The 16,569-nt window shown below is 54.5% G+C and overlaps 2 protein-coding genes across 2 annotated transcripts; one reads left to right on the plus strand and one right to left on the minus strand.

Annotated features, from left to right (window-relative positions):
- Positions 1–1,852: 1,852 nt before the first annotated feature.
- On the plus strand, positions 1,853–6,551 carry LRRC25 (leucine rich repeat containing 25). Its single transcript, XM_081093072.1, has 2 exons — positions 1,853–3,236; positions 4,967–6,551. The coding sequence occupies exons 1-2, from the start codon at positions 2,452–2,454 to the stop codon at positions 5,103–5,105; spliced, it is 924 nt and encodes a 307-aa protein (XP_080949198.1). The 5' UTR covers positions 1,853–2,451; the 3' UTR covers positions 5,106–6,551.
- GDF15 (growth differentiation factor 15) lies at positions 6,450–8,807 on the minus strand. Its single transcript, XM_081093073.1, has 2 exons — positions 8,505–8,807; positions 6,450–7,354 (listed from the first exon to the last, which is right to left on the minus strand). The coding sequence occupies exons 1-2, from the start codon at positions 8,746–8,748 to the stop codon at positions 6,711–6,713; spliced, it is 888 nt and encodes a 295-aa protein (XP_080949199.1). The 5' UTR covers positions 8,749–8,807; the 3' UTR covers positions 6,450–6,710.
- Positions 8,808–16,569: the final 7,762 nt, after the last annotated feature.

Below are 16,569 nucleotides of genomic sequence, written 5' to 3' on the forward strand. Positions count from 1 at the left end.
GTCTCTGTGGATTTGCCTCTGTCTGTCCCGGGCATTTCACATAAATGAGGTCATACAACGTGTGGCCTTTTGTGTCTGGCTTCTTTTCCTTGGCATGTCTCTCAGGTTCATCCACATTGTCGATGGCAATGCTTCACTCCTTTTCGTGGCTGAGTAATATTCCACTGTGTGGACGGACCGCGTTGCGTTCAGCCTTCATCAGTTTATGCCCCTGTCATTTTGCAAACGTAGATATTTTGCGGGAGCCCCAGGGTGGGGTTGCTGGGTGAGTGGGCACATGTGTTCACGATCCTGGTGGCCTGGGCCAGGGTGCCTTTCCTGGGGGCGGCACTGTGGATATCCCCCCGCAGTGTGTGGGATTGCCTGTTTCCCACATTCAGCCAGCGCAGATGTATCACACCTTTGAATTCTTGCCAATCTGATAAATGAAAATGAACAGTCTCAGAGTTGTGATCACATTTTCTTATTTGAAGTGACTTTGGGTGGGTGTGTTGAAGAACAATTTGCAACCCTTTCTGAAAAGTCTCTGAATTCTTCTGAGTATGGAAATGGGAAGAGCGGAGTCTGAGGAGAGGGGAGAGTGGAAGGAGTGGACTGCAGCCTCTCAGAATCTGGAAGGCTCTTAGCACTTATCCCATTTTACAGATGTGGAAACTGAGGCACAGAGCAGTTAAGGTTGCACAGCGAGTCAGGGGCTAGAATGGACTTGAACTCAATCTGCCTGATATGCCAGGACCCCACTGAAGCTGAGACCTTCTCCCAGCCCAGCCCTGTCCACTCCCTCCTCAATCTCACTGTTACTGTCCCTCAGGTCTGATTCAGGCTACCTCTCCCTGGGGGATACTGGTCTCCTCCTTAGATTCCCTCCCCAGTCCCCAGGCTCACTCCAGTTGTAAGTCTTGACACAATGCCCCTCCCCAGCTCACACATCTGCTTTGGCTCCCCATGGCCCTGGGAATAAGGTCCCACTCCTCAGCCTGCTTCGAGGCCTGCCCTCTGCTCCTCCTACACACACACACACACACACACACACACACACACACACACACTCACACACACACCCAGTTCCTCCTCTTAGCATGTCCACTCCAGCCACTCCCCTGCTAACCAACAGTCCCAGGGCCAGTGCTTTGAGCCTGGGGGCCAAGGGTCTTTGCTCCTGCTGTGCCTTCTTGCCAAGAATCTGCAAATGGGTTTGCTTCGTCATTCTCCAAGCCCCAGACTCACCGTCCCTTCCCCCAGGGAACTTCCTCACCAGCCCTGTAACATGGAGGCCTCTTTGTACACGACCAAGCGTGCTGAGTCTGAGGGGGAGACTGGGAGCTTGGGGAGTCACAGGCAGGTTTTAGGAATCCTCAGCTAATGTCTATTCACGTGTTGAAGCTCCAATGTTAATGTCTCCTCCCCCGAGAAGCCTTCCAGGACTGTGTCCCTCCCTCTAGCCCTGTCCTGGCTGCGTGGGACTGGGTGTCTGTGTACAGCTCTGTCCTCTCAGGACCGGGTGTTCCTCGAGAACCTGTCAGGGCTGCGGCCTCTTGGGGCCCTGGGTGATGTCTGTGGAGTGAATACATGAATGCAAGGGTTGAGAGTCAACTGAGCTGAGACCAGGAAGTGAGTTGGTGAAGCCGTGGTGATGGGACCGCAGCGGGGATATTAATGGGGGCTGACTGGGCTCCAGCGAGAGGGAAGCGGGCCGCCCTTCCCCCTCCCGTGAGAATCCTGGGCCCGGAGGCCTTGCAGAAGGGCGGGTCTTCGCTGTGTCTTCTTCATTCTTGCCCTCTGCGCTCCACCCGGACCCCAGTTCCTCTTCCCCCGCGCCGCTGGGTGCAGAGCCTGCGGAGCGCTAGGGATTGCAGGGGATCTGAGCGGGCGCCGCGGCTCCTGTGCGCCCGGGTCCAGGTGATCCAGCACCAAGCTCCTCTGCACCGGATCTCCCAGCACCGCCCAGGTAAAGGCGTGGTAATGGGACTGCAAAGACAGGACAGAAGCTAGAACTGGGGTCTGTGCAGGGCCTGCAAATCAGAGTTCGGCACCCCCCACCCACCCACCCACCCACTCCAGCCCAGGACTCCCAGCCGCGGTGCTTTGGAGACCAGCCCTCTGCCGGGCCACCGCTCATTTGCATATAGTCGCGTCTTGGCCAATGAAGCCGCCCGAAATTGTCGGGGATTGAGCCAAGCCCAGGAACCCATCTGATAGAAGGGGCAACGCCGGGACTGGCACCGGGGTTATGTACCCATTTGCTGGAGGGGAAAGACTGAGGCTGGAGGCCAGAGCCAAACAATAAGGGGCTATAAGTGAGGGGCTGCCTATTACCAAAAGCGTCCTGAGCTGTTCTGAGCCATTAAAAACAAACAAACCCAACTCACAATAAAGCCAGGTGTGGAGGGTGAGAGCGGCCACAGGCAGGGGTTGGGCTTGGATTCTGGTGTCTCTGTCTAGGTTGCTTGAATGGGGCGCGCCCTGCCCTGGGCGCTGTGGTTGCTGCTGCTACTGCAGGATCCATGCAGCCTGGGATTGTCCTGCAACGTGTCCTCGGGGGACGTGGACTGGGCCACGGAGTTCACAGCCACATGCTTGAACTTCAGCGGCCGAGGCCTGAACATTCCCTGGAACAGGTCTCTGCAGGCCAGCAGCGTGCTCCTCCTCGACCTGTCTGGGAACGGCCTTCGGGAGCTCCGGGGGTCCTTTTTTGCCCGCCTGGAAAAGCTGCAGATCCTGAATGTGACCAACAACCCTCTGGACCGCGTGGATGCGGAGCTGGCAGGACGCTGCGCCCTTGACTTGAAGGCTGACTGCCGCTGCAGCCTCGCCTCCTGGCACAAGGTCCGGCAGGACAACTGCTCGGACCAGCTGCCCCCGCAGTGCCTGGATGCCGGCACCTTCACCTGGCGCAACCTCTCCACCTTCCTGGAGGTCAGCTGCCCCCCTGGCCTGTCCTGGGCGGCCATTGGGGCTCTGGCAGCCAGTGGAAGCCTGCTCCTTGGGCTCATCATAGCTGGCTCATTGCTGGCCTGGAGATTCCGGTCACGCTGGTCACCCAGGAGCCAGAGCCAGGACAAGACATGGGCTGCTCCCGATGGCCCCAGGCCCAGCTCAGGCTGGCAGCCGAAATACAGTAGCCGGAGCCTCAGCCTTCATCAACCAGAAGCCACCCTACCCAGACCCCCCACACCTGACTATGAGAATGTGTTCATAGGCCAGCCACCTGCCAAGGACCCGTCGGTCAAACATGGGTGAGTGATCCACACGCATTTGCCTGTTAGACTCTGGAGCCAGATGGCCAGGGTTCAAATCCCAGCTCTGCCTCTTGCAGGCTGTGTGGCCTCGAGCAATTAGTTTTTCCCCTTCCGGGTCTCAGTGCCTCATCTATAAAATGGGAATAACAGCAACCCCGCCTTATGGAGTTTGGGTAAGAATAAGTGAGCCCCTGTAGACAGGACAAACTCCCTTCATGACCTACAAACCCAGTTTCTGGCTGCCAAGGACAGGGAGAGTGGAGGCCAGTGCTCTAGGCAGAGTGGGGGCTCTGCGGTAGCGGTCAACAGCCTGGCTGCAGATTTCGTGTGACCCAGCGCTGCCCTGAACACTATTTCCGTCTTGTGGGATGGGGACAGCCCTCCCTCCATCTCTCTTGGACACAGGAGAGATGCTAAGAAAGACATCTGTGTCCATCTCCCCTATACAACGCCCCAACGTCTCTAGATCAGGCTGGGGTTAGGTAGGTTCAGCTTTCCCAGGTTGGATGAGAAGTGGGTGGGCTTTCAGGGGGAGGCACCAGCAGAAACAAATGTCAGTGGGTGGGAGAGAACAGAGAAATTGCTGTCAATGGGTTTGGAGACAGCAAAACATTAGAGCTGAGGCCGAAGGCGTTGGGAGGATACAAGCAAGGAGGGAACAGGGCCCTGGCTGAGTTTGGATGGTGAGATCCCGATTGGGGGGCGGGGGGTGGGCAGTGGGAGTCTATTGATGAGAAATGAGAGAGTATGCAAAGCAGATGAAAACACGGCTTAAAAGCAGAAGTGGTCTTCGGTAGGGATTTGAGGGAACTAGACTTGCTAAGGCAGCTTGTGCCCTGACGCTCCCCTCTGCTTCCCTGTCACTAAGGGTTCACGGCCAGTCTCTTCCGAAAACATTTAGGATTGGATGCGTCATTCCCACTCTGCATTTTACAGATGAGAAAGATAGGCTCTGGGAGGAAAGGGAATGACTTTCCCAAGGTCACACAGTGAGTGAGTCAGAAGCAGAGGAAGGAAACAAACTCTGACTCCCAGTCCTGTCCATCCCTGTCCAACCATATATGTGTTTGGAGTAATTTATACTAAAGCGTGAATGAGTGATAGACACCACTTACCCAAAGTGGGCTTTGTTACAAGAGGAACCAGGGTGGGATTAAGATGCTCTGAAGGAAGGAACGTTCTTCTCTGAGGGTCTTGCCTACCATAGCTAGACATTCCTAAGGAGAAAACTCCTCTCCAACGAATGTGTGGATGCAGAAAGGGAGTCTCTGAGACTTATTTTTATTCTGTGGCCACAAAGCCTGCTGCTTCAGGGACCATGGACACATTTCCTATCTATAAGGACAGACACTGGCTCCAGCCACGTATGTTTATGGGGCTGATGTGACCAGAGCTACCAATTTTTTTTGAGAAGAAACTGAAGGCTAAATTTTAATGTAAAAAACAAGACAACCATCTCAACTTTAAGGAAGGAAAAAAAAAAAATGCTACAGTGGTCCAAAGTCCTCTGACCTCAGCATTCTGTGCTGAATCCACAGAACCTTCCCTGACTCACTGACCCTGACTTCCTTTCCTCCGAGGAAGTTGCTAGGCTGGGAGAACAGTGCCCCCCGCTTCAGTTTCTCCATTTGTAAACATGAGTCGACTGGGTCACTGAACTGCCTTTGCCTCTCCAAGCTGATGTGCCTCCCCTCTGAGTCCTCCTTCCTGTCTGTCTGTCCCCACAGGACTCACCCTTCAGAGGACAGTGACTTCTACATGAACTACGAGGACCTCCAACGGGCCTCCCAGCCCGTCTATGGCAACCTGCAGTTCCCGGGCCAGGCTCCCGAGGTCGAAGATGAGTACGTGATCACAGGGCACTGAGCCTGAACTGCAGCCTGCCCCACGCCAGGTGATTCGGGCCGTTCTGGATCCCCCCTGGCCTCAGTCTCCCAGCCTGAGGAATGGGGATAGGGAAGAGCTGTCCTTGCAGCCCTCTGCCCAGCGCCTGCTCTGCTCTTCAGCCCCACCGGCTGCTAGAAAGGGAAGAAGAGACTCCAACACAGACACAGCAGGTTCACAGAGTCAACTCCATTGTCACCTTCCTCTCGGTGTGCAGATGGTGCTCAATAAACACTGTGGGGCTGGTGAGGCTGCTGGCTCAGAGGGAGAAGGTTCCTTTCAGTGACTTCCTGAGCTCTCAAGACTAGATCTCTGGAGATTCCTGAATTTCTCCCCAGCCCTCCCCTCTGTCCCTCTCGGGTCCCCGGCACCCAGACTCAGTCCCCAGGGCAGCCCACGCCAGCCCCCGAGGGATTTATGTAACTCATGAATCAGGACTGTGCCCTTCCCCTGCTCACACACCCTCTCTGGCTCCCCATTGTCCCTGGGTCCTCAGTCTGGTATTTGAGGGCTGTATGACCCAGCCTTGTCACCTCACTGCCTCTCCCATCCCTCTGCCCGTCTGGTCTGGGCCTCATCCCCACCTAGCCACTCCCTTCTGAAGCTTTCATTTTCCTAAGCCATTTGCCCATGCCACTCCCTTTGCCCAGAATGCCACCCCTTCCTCTTTTTCTTACTCGTTAACACCGTAATAGTTGCAGAACTATGGCTGGGGCGCCAGGGGGCATGAGTTCAAGTCCTAACTCTGCCATTAACTCCACGGGTCTCATTCCCCCCATCTGTGACGTGCAGTGTTAGAACTGGTCTCTAAGTCTGTGCTTTTTAAAAATATTTTTTAATGGATTTCAGAGAGGAAGAGGGAGGGATAGAAACATCAGTGATGAGAGAGGATCATTGATCGACTGACTCCTGCACAGGGTAGAGCCTGAAACCCAGGCATGTGCCCTGACCAGGAATCGAACCATGACCCCCTAGTTCATAGGTCAATGCCCAACCACTGGGCCGCACTAGCTGGGCTCTAAGTCTGTTTTAGCCCTAATATACTGATATCTTAACTTGTCCAGAAACAGGAGCACTGAGAGATGAGGAGATAGAGGGAAACTGGCCCAGAGACATGGCGCTAGACAAGCATGGAGGCAGGGACGTCCCAGGCTGCCCTTGGAGGGTCACCAGCACCGTCCAAATGCCCGTCAGCTCCAAGAACGCCCTGCTGCCCATTCACTGACCCTTCCACTCCCCCCTGTCTGAGGTCCCCTGTGGGAACTGAGGCCAGGGAGGGGCAGGCTCTTCCCAAGGTCCCCAGCTCACGCATCACAGGAGCCAGGTCACACAAATTCATTTTTATTACCACAGTTTAAATAAACGTACACCCTGCTGGATCAGCCCTCCCCAGCTCTCTGGTCCGCAGGCCAGTAACCCCAATAAATTAATAATAAATATCAACGTATCAAAACTTTGTTTCTGACGGCAGGCCGCAGACAGCAGTGGTTCTAATGGTATGTTTCAGGTCCCACTCCATTCCATTGGACAGGCAAGGACCGCGGTCGCCTCCACTGCGCACGGCCGTCGATGAAGGTCTAGGTCCGCTCACAAGCAGTGGCAGTCGCTGGCCACGAGGTCGTCGTAGGGCGTGAGGGACACGCGGCCCTCGCTGTCCCGGTGCAGGAGCACCACGGGCTCGTAGCTGGCGGGCACGCAGCACGGCGCGGGGACGCCCTCGGGCTTCAGGCGGTGCAGACGCGCCAGCATCTGCGCATGCCTGTTCGCCGACCGGAACTGGCTCGGGCACGCGCCGCTGCACATGCGCACATCCAGCTCGCGCGGGGCCAGGACCCAGTCGGCCCAGCCCAAGTCGTCCAGCGTTGCGCGCAGGCTCCGCAGGCGGCAGCAGCGGCCCTCCCCGAGCGGGCAGCCGTCTGGAGCGCGCGCATGCGTGCTGCGGCGTTCCCTGCCGGCGCGTGGCCGCCAGTGCAGCTCCAGCCGGGGCCGTGCGGAAGTCGATGCCGCCAGCAGCCGGTCAGACGGCGGCAGCCAGTGCAGAGGTAGTGCGGGCTCCCGGGAGACACCGAAGCCGATCTGACGCTGCAGCGGCCGCGTCACATCCCACGAGCCCGACTCCGTCGGGGACAGCCTGAGCAGGGCCCGATGCAGGCGGGAGGCTGCGGGGAGCCCCTTAGTCAGGTTGGACCTGGGGATGCCCAGGTGCAGGTGGCCGCCTGGTCCAAGTCTCACTGTGGGAGAGAGAGGAAGGCCAGTCACCCACGGGCCTACTGTGTGCCGGGCGTGAGGGTGTCCATTTCCTCCCACAGGCCAGGTTGGATCCCACCCCAGGGCCATTGCATAAACCCCTTCCTCCACCAGCCACACTCTTTCTCTGAATCCCTCCAACCTGCCTAAAATAGGCACCACCCTATTTTGTTTGGTAGGGATTTGTCTGCCTGATCACCACGGTGCATGGCACGCAGTAGGTGCTTAGTCAAATGCTGATGCTGCCTCCTCCTGGCAGTCAAAAACATTTTCATTGAAGGCCTACTAAGTGCCTGGGGCTAGGGTTTCAGCAACCAGACACTGTTTTCAACTCCTTGGGTCTCAGTTTCCCATCTGAGAAATGAAGGGTCCTAGGCTCCCGGGGATTCGCAGACCCCCAGGCTGGTGCAGGTGCTCGGGCTACTACAGGGACTGGCGTTTGAGTTGCTGCATGAGCACCACCGGTTTGTTAGACTGAAAGGGCGAGAGGTTTACCTGGAGTCTCACAGCACCAGTGGGATTAGGGCGGGATAGAATCACCTCTCCCCAGCCCCTCCCAGTTCCTAGCGCAGGCCAGATCTGCCCTCCACCTCCCGGAGTCTCCTCGGAAAATACTCTCCTTTCAGGGCACCTAGCACATGCCATTTCAGCAGTGCCCGGCAGCGAGATTGCATCAGATTCAGAACCAGTCCCGGTGGGTTCTTCCCCTCTTTGTGCACCCAGTCCCGCCTGCTCCCCTTCCCGTCCCCCGCCCGGCCCCTGCATCCACCCTCTAGGATCCCACCCACCGTCAACCCCAGCTACATTCAAGGACAGGGACCACGCACCCTGCCCGACCTCATCTCAGGGCTCTCCAGGCTAAGTGAGCCTTCAGGAGAGCCGCTGGCTTCTCTCGGCCTCAGTTTCCCCATCTGCTATCCGAGGAGATGTAATTCTCCTCTCCCACGTTGGCTAAGCTTGTCCTGATGCAAACAGGAACGCTAGCTCCCCAATCAGCCCGGAGGAGGGACGTGTTTGTCCGGCTCACAGATGGGGAACTGAGGCTCAGGGTCATGCTCTGTAACTCAGAACCACTGGTTAGATGATAGAAGCTGCTTGGGGTTCTGGGGGGGATGTATTTGAGATTTCACTCACGCTTTGGGGTGAGTATCTGGACGTGAGAGGCAGGGATGAGGTCAGGGTTCGAGTCTTCCCACGTCTGGTTTGCTCGAAGCCTGGTCAGCAAATCTTCGTAGCGTTTCCTCAACTCCTGGAACCTGGAGAGGTCCGGACTGGAGTGTGCGTGTGAGGGTCCCGCGAAGACCGGGAGGTGCTCCTGGGCAAGAGATAGGGCGCCCCCCGACGGCAGCCAGGAGAGCGTCAGCAGCATCAGCAGCATCGCAGGCAGCGCGGTGTCGTGGGGCTCTGCCCGGGCAAAGCTGTGCTCCTTGTGCTCTGAGCTGTGACTGACCGGACGCTGCTGCCAGACCTTTATATTGCCCGGACTTTGTCCGCCCCCGCCTGCCGGGTCCAGCCGACACAGTAAACACTCCAGGGACCACAGCTGGGCAGGGTCTGTGGCTGCTTTCCCGGGGGAGACGCTGGAGGGTGGTGCTCCTGGGGAAGCTGGGGCCCCCGAGAGCCTCTGAGACTCAGGAGTATCTTCCTCTGTGAAATGGGGACATCACCCCAGGTTGGTGAGCTGATGGGAAGAATGATTTTCTTAAAAACAAACAAACAGAAGACCCACAACATTATTATGTGCTAAACTCCATAGCAAGAGCGTAAGAAGTGGCCTCTTTCCTGATGGTGTTTCCTCTCTTCCCTCTGGTTAGAACCAAAGGCTGAAGATATTGAAAAGCAAAGCAGCCCTAGCTGGTTCGGCTCAGTGGCTAGAGCACCGGCCTGCGGACTGAAGAGTCCGGGTTCGATTCGGTCAAGGGCACATGCCTGGGTTTCGGGCTCAATACCCAGCTGATCGGGCAGCCAATCAATGACTCTCCTCATTGATGTTTCTATCTCTCTCTCCCTCTCCCTTCCTCTCTGAAATTAAAAAAAAAAAAAAAATTGTTTTTAAAAGAAAGAAAAAGCTGAGGAGAAAGGGCCAGAAAGAGCCAAAAAGTGTTACCTGGGCAAGTCATTTCTCTCCATCACACCTGTGTTCATTTGGGAAATAAGGACGGAGACTTTTAATGGAGAGAAGGTTACATGATGTATAAAGGACACAGTAGGCATGTAGTAGGTGCTTCATATACTGGGTGTTTTTGCAGTTACTCATCCTCATCTGGGAAACTCCTACTCATTCTTCAAAACCCTACTCTAAAAGCCCCTCCTCCATTCACTCCCCCAATCCAAGCCTGACCCCCAGCAATGGCAGTGTTGACTCTGTCTGCCCCAGACGTGGGGGTTCCTGGAAGATTTGGGCAGGGATAAAGCCACTCTGGGCAACAGTTCCTTGGCTGGCCCAGAGAGTGGTGACAAGGAATTGGAGTGCTGCACTTTAGGGCAGGGAGTGCTGGTGTTAGCCAGCCACCAGATGGTGAAGGGGCAGAAGGTGCCCCAGGCACACCCTTCCTCCTGGGTCACCCAGAACTTCTGGCCCCAGGCACTGTGCCATGGAGAGGGTGGGCAGCCGTGTGAGACAGATGGTGGGACGTATAAAGTGTGATAGGAGTGTGCAGGCAAGAAGTACAAGGATCAGTGGGGGCCACACAGCCATGTTCCTACTAGGAGAACCGAGTTCAGCTCTCTCTCCCAGCACATCCCCCCCAGCTGTGCTAGGCCAACCAAGTCTAGCCTGCCCTCCATCCCCACTCCCCCCCCACACCCCCCGACCCCCCCCCCCCTCAGCCTTAGCTCTGTGCAGTGGAATTATACCAGGCGATAGGAAAGTCCTGAGGTCCCTGTGACCTCCCAGGTAACCTGCAGGTGCTTAGTTAAACACATGTGCTCACCCTAACATCCTCTTGCCCCACCAGCGTGGCACAAAGTCACAAAGTACTCACTAAGGGATGTAGGGATGACTAGGCAAGGAGCTAGGGCTCCCTCCCCCCACACACACCAGCAGAGGCCAGGCCCCAGAGTTACTCCAGAGTGCTGAGTCATCCTCACGTGGCAGCGTGAGATCAGCAGGGGGCAGAGAGAGCCGAGCACAGGGGGTGCTGTCCAAGGTGGCAGCCTGCAGATCCATAACGGTGAGACCACAGCATTCACTGGACTCCAGGCTGCAGGCACCGTTCATTTCCATGAATGGATAAGGGAACCAAACCCCAGGGGCACAAGAAGGTACATAGCTTTTAGGGGGTGACTCCACAATGGGGACCTCACACATGTCTGGCCTTCTACTGGGCCATGTGTTCCCCTGGTATTTCTAGGCCTGGGATAGGACTCTGAAGGTCCCCCCGTCTATTTATGGTTTCCCCCAAATATAACAGCTTCCAAGAGTTTGCCCTGATCCAGACCCATCGGCCTGGACAGCTGTCAGCTCCAGCCATTCTGTGCTCACATTCCTGCCCCTCTTCTCCCTGACACTTGGCACAAGGGGAGAGCCTCAGTTTCCCCATCTGTAAAAGGTGGTCGCCCTAGTTGGTTTGGCTCAGCGGATAGAGTAGGGGCCTGCGGACTAAAGGGTCCTGGGTCCCATTCCGGTCAAGGGTACATCCCTGGGTGGTGGGCTCGGTCCCCAGTAGGGCGTGTGCAGGAGGCAGGCAATAAATGACTCTCACTCATCGTTGATGTTTCTATCTCTCTCCTCCTTTCCTCTCTGAAATCAATACAAATATTAAAGATAAAAATGGTGGTAACAGAACTCGTGTCAGGGCCGTGGGGAGGACACACAGGGAGTGGGGGTTTTGCACATGCTGGGGGTCAACACTATCATAATTCAAATTCCAGTGCCACCCCCTTGCTCTGTGACTGAGAGAGTCTGTGCTTGGCTCTCTCTGCCCCAGGCTGGGGTTTCTGGAAGGCTGGGGAAAGGAGGAAGCCAGTCTGGGCCCCAGTCCCTTGCTGGGCCCAGAGAGGAGGTGGCAAGGAATTGGGGTGCTGAGGTTTAGGGCACAAAGGGCTGGTGTCAGGACTAGCCACCAGAAGGTGATGGGGCAGGGGGTGCTCCAGGAACCCTTCCCCTGAGTCACCCAGACCTTCCTCCACTGCTCAGGACTCCGGGCCCCTGGCACTGGTCCCTGTGCCACGGAGAAGGTGGGCAGATGGTGGAGGTGTGTGAAGTGTGACAGGGGTGTGCAGGCAAGAGGTACGGGATCAATGGGGGCCACAGAGCAAGGCTCCCACTGGAAGAACAGGATCCAGCCCCCTCCCCAGCACAAAGCCACTGGCTGCGGAGGCCAGCCAAGACTCCAGCGCCCTGGGGCTCCGCCTCAGCTCCTTGCGGTGGGTTATCACCAGGTAATGGGAGGAGCCTGGGCCAACCCCACCTCCCACCTTCATTAAGCCCTGGCTTCTCATCAGGGGCTCCCCTACCATCCTGGCTGCAGCTGGTCAGGAGGTTCAACCAGCCTCTTCTTTCCACTCGGACCCATTCCCTCTCTAGTGATGGGGAAGTGGAGGGGCAGGTAAAGTGGGTAGGGGTGTAGGGATGACCCATCCACGAGACCCTGCATGCTCACACGGCTGTGCAGAGGTCGCATCTGAGTCCATCAGAGGCTGAGTTCCCGGGAACACAGAAGCGGGAGGCTGAGGCCATCTCTCTTCAGGCAGGAGGCTCCGCAGGAATTAACAGGAGAGCCACCATTTGAAAGTGAACGATTCCGTGGCCTTTAACACACTCATGATATCATACAACCATCTTTTCCAGAACTTTTCCATGACCCCCAAAGGAGATCCCATCTGCGTTAGCAGGCACTCCCTAGACCCCCTGCCCCAGCCCCTAGCAACCACTCATCTGCTTCCTGTCTGGAATCTCATTTGCCTATTCTGGGCACTTTACATTAAAATACTCTGTACCCAATTTCCAGCGTTGGGAGGGGAGGTTCCCCACACCAACAATTCTCCCTCACCAGCTGGGTATCCCATGATTCAACCCAGTTCTGACACTTTTTGCCTGGAGACAGCGTCAGATCCCATAGGTTCAGGGCTTTCAGTCCTACATGACTGTCCCCACCCCATCCCTCTCTCCAGATGCCAACTGAACTGCAAGTCCAGGCTGTCACCTGTGCTTCTGGCCCCCTTCTTAGGTTCGATGAGTTTGCTCGAGCAGATCAGAGAACTCCAGAAACCATTGACTCACTAGAGTACTCATTTATTACAAAGGGTATTAACAGATAAGAATCAACAGCCAGATGAAAAGATGGACGGGACAAGGTGTGGGGAAGGCCATGGAGCTTCCATGTCCTCTCCGAGGCACCACCCTCCCAGCACCTCCTGTTCACCAACCTGGAAGCTCTTGGAACCCCATCATTCGGGGTTTTATGGAGGCTTCCTGACGTAGGCATAGTTGGTTCAGACATGGGCCATTGGTGATTGATTCAACCTCCAGTACCTCTCCTCTCCTCTCCCCAGAGGTCAGGGTGGACCTGAAACTTCTAATCATGCTGCTGGCTCCACTGGCCACCAGCCCCATCCTTAGTTATGTTAATACTAGAGGCCCGTTGCATGAAATTCTGCAAGAGTAGGCCTTCCTTCCCACAGCTGCCGGCACCGGCTTCCCTCTGGCACTCGGGACCCGGGCTTCCCTCGCAGCTTTGTGTGGAAGGTCGGCCGGCCGGCCAGTCTAATTAGCATATGATGTTTTTATTATTATAGACTAGAGGCCCAGTGCACAAAATTCATGCATGAGGAGGGGGTCCCTCAGCTCAGCCTGCACCCTCTCCCAATCCAGGACCGTTGGCTCCTAACTGCTTGCCTCCCTGATCACCCCTAACTGCTCGCCTGCCTGCCTGATCACCCCTCACCGCCTCTGCCTCAGCCCCCGCTGGCATAGCTTTGTCCAGAATGACGTCCAGAAGGTCGTTTGGCTGTCCAGTCTAATTAGCATATTATGCTTTTATTATTATAGATTTACATAGCAAAAGACACCTTTCTCACTCACTTCACAGGGAAACTACAAGGAGTTTAGGAGCTCAGTACCAGAAATGGGGTGGAAGACCAAATATATATTTCATACTCTAAGTCACAATATTTTTGCCAGTGAAATGGTTTATTGTGGTGTTGTGAGAAAAGAATTTCAAAGCTCACATGCATGGGAGTAGTTTAAGTGTAGTATCAAGACTTACTGGGGTGCAGGGGAATAAGATGCAGGCAGGCTCTATAGCAACTGCTGGGAGAGTCCTGATAGTCCTCCATATATTTTCTTTCTTCTTCTTTTTTTAAATCCTCACCCCAGGACATTTTCATTGATTTTTAGAGAGAGGGGAAGAGAGAGAGAGAGAGAGAAACATCCAGAATGTATGTGGATAGAAAAGGGGCCACATACGAAACCTGACAAGCTTAGGGGAGGCCTTACAAACTCAGGGACCAGAATGTACCCCACAGCCTCTGCCTTTTTATTGTTAAACTTTGATTGAGATGCAAATGTCATAAGGAAAAAGGACTAATCTTAATGCTCAGTTCAATGACATTGTACAATGGTATGCCCATGGGACCGCCTCCTGGATGAGGTTCCAGAACATTCCCAGCCCAGGAGCACCCTGGGCTCTCTCCCATCATGCTCAGTGCCCCTGGATACCAGCCATGCCCACCTCTAATGGGTGAAGCTGCCTGTTTCCTAAAATGATGTAATGGAACCAATGGTGCCTTCTTTTCTATCTGGCATCTTTCACTCAACATCACCTCCATGAATGTTCTTTGTAACCTGCTGGGGGACCTGTCCTTTTCCTTGCTGTATAGTATTCCACTGGGCATATTCAGGAGTGAAACTGCTGACTCATGAGTGGGCATGTGTCACTTACCCTCAGGACCAGCAATTACTGTCAATGTAAGAAATGTCCAAACCTGTAGAGAATTTTATTAATTTATTTGAGACAAAGTGATGACAGTTGCCAGGAGGTAAAAAATCTCAAATGATTGAGAAAATGCTCAGGAGACTGGTACTTTTGCAGTTTATTTTGTACATTACAGGCAAAGGAGGAGACGTAAGGGGGGTTTCATGAAATCCAATGGTGGTAGCTTAGGGAGGTGGGAGTAAATCTCATTTCCTGAGGCTGGAGGAAATGGAGAAACAAGTACTTCTTTTACACTGGTGGGTGCAGGAAGTTAACAGTGGACATTTACAGCACACAGAGATAGTATGCAGGGAACAAGACAGCAAGGCAGGGCTCTGTGGTCTCCGCTCTGGTGAGAGGTTGTACTCTGAGGGGGTTTCTCTGACGTTCCAAAGGTATGTTATCAGGGATGCAAAAAGACAATGCTCAGGCTCAGTTACGGTGAAGATTGACCTTTGTCAAGGAAGGTACTGGCCTAGGACATGACTCCCTGCCGTGACTCACTTTTAGTTAAGAAGTTGTGATTTCAGACCATCCTATGTGGTTAGTTCTGGTCTCTGAGTTTGTAAGGCCCCCCCTGAGCTTGTCAGCTTTCTATGTGGCTCCCTTTCCATCCACATTAGATCATTTCATTCCTGGAACTTCTCAAGGGGACACAGCACCAGTGAGGGCCTGGGAAATCCCTGGGGACAGGAAAGGGGGCTGTTGGCTCCACTTCACCAAATTCTGCTTTGCTGGCAGCCAGGCCCCTCTGGCTCCCCTTCAAAACATCTTTAGCTGATGACTTCATAGCCAGTCCTGTGGCCAAGCTGGGAGGAGTGTGTGTGTGTGTGTGTGTGTGTGTGTGTGTGTGTGTGTGTGTGTTGGGGGGGGGGGCGGGGAGGCAGGCTGCAGGCAGCCAGCCAGCAATGAGCTCAGCGGGCCAGGACTCTGCATTCTTACTGGAGGCCGACCCAGGGTGGAGGTAAACAGAGCCAGAGGCCAGGGGTCAGGCCATTCCCTCCACCTGGCTCAGCCCCAAACCTCCCAGAATTTTCCCTCACCTCTTGGCTATATCACCCTCATTAAATGCACACAACACACAAAAACCCACTTTTAATGTTTGTTTCTCATGACTTGAGACAAACACATTCATGGCAGGAGAACTGGAAGAGTCCCAAAAGCAAATTATTTCAAAATCTACAAATTTGAGGGACAAGAACTGCTGTTCTATTGCCGTTAAAAACAAAATTCAGCCCTGGCCAGGTAGCTGATTGGTTCGAGTGTTGTCCTGATACATCAAGGTTTGGGTTCGATCCCGTCAGGGCACATACATTAGTAAGAAACAATTAACGAATGAATAAATAAGTGGAACAACACATCAATGGCTCTCTCTCTATTTCTCTTCTCTCCTCTCTTCTCTATCTCTCTCTCTCTCCCCCCCCTTTCCTCTCTCTCTAAAAATTAATTTTTAAGAAAAAATTTTAATCCAACCAAGTAAATGTAGAGGTCTACTTGGCTTTATTGAACGAGTTATGAATCGGGCAAAATCCCATCTAGTAAATAGAAAAGTGCTCCAGAACTGTATTTAATGGGAGGCTTTTCCAGGCAGAAATGGGGAGGGATGAGAACGTTAAAAGAGTAGATGATTTTCAGGCAAGGTCACCTTCCCCAAGGGGAAGGCAGCGGGTCTCTCAGGCAGAAGACCGCCCTGGTGCTGACCAGGAGATTCCAGGCTGGTTGGTTTAAAATTCCACTTCTGGGAGAGCCTGAAACTATAATTAGGTTCGGTCATAAGTCTTGGTGGGACTTAAAATGAACGACTCCATTTCCAAACATTTCCAAACAGTTTCTCAGTGTTACCCCGGATAGGGCAGCACTGAACAGTGAGGCTTGATGAGAGCTACAGCCTGAATATTTTAGAATAATCGCCGTTATTGTAGGCGACTGGGCAATGATGTCTCGGCTTCAGCCAGCGCTGGGTTCAGGTATGCCTGGGCGAGTCTGGAAAGGTGGCCCCGGCTGGCACACTCCCATTGCTCTCCAATCCCAGCTTTCATGTCCATGTTCCCATAGGCCTTTCTCCCCGGGTTCTTTCCGGCTGAGAGCCATCCTGCCCGCACAGGCTGGAGGGTCCGTGTCTGGTTCTGTGTTCTTCCAGGCAAGCGCCTGCTCAGAAACCAAGCCCCAGCGTCACCACAGACACACCTCGAAGATAGTGCAGGTTCCGTTCCAGGCGGCTGCGTGGAGGCAAGTCACACAAATCATTTCAGTTCCCAGTGCATATGAAATGTATGTTTGTA

This window comes from Myotis nattereri, assembly GCF_964212035.1.
Source record: "Myotis nattereri genome assembly, chromosome: 5".
Classification (NCBI taxonomy): domain Eukaryota; kingdom Metazoa; phylum Chordata; class Mammalia; order Chiroptera; family Vespertilionidae; genus Myotis; species Myotis nattereri.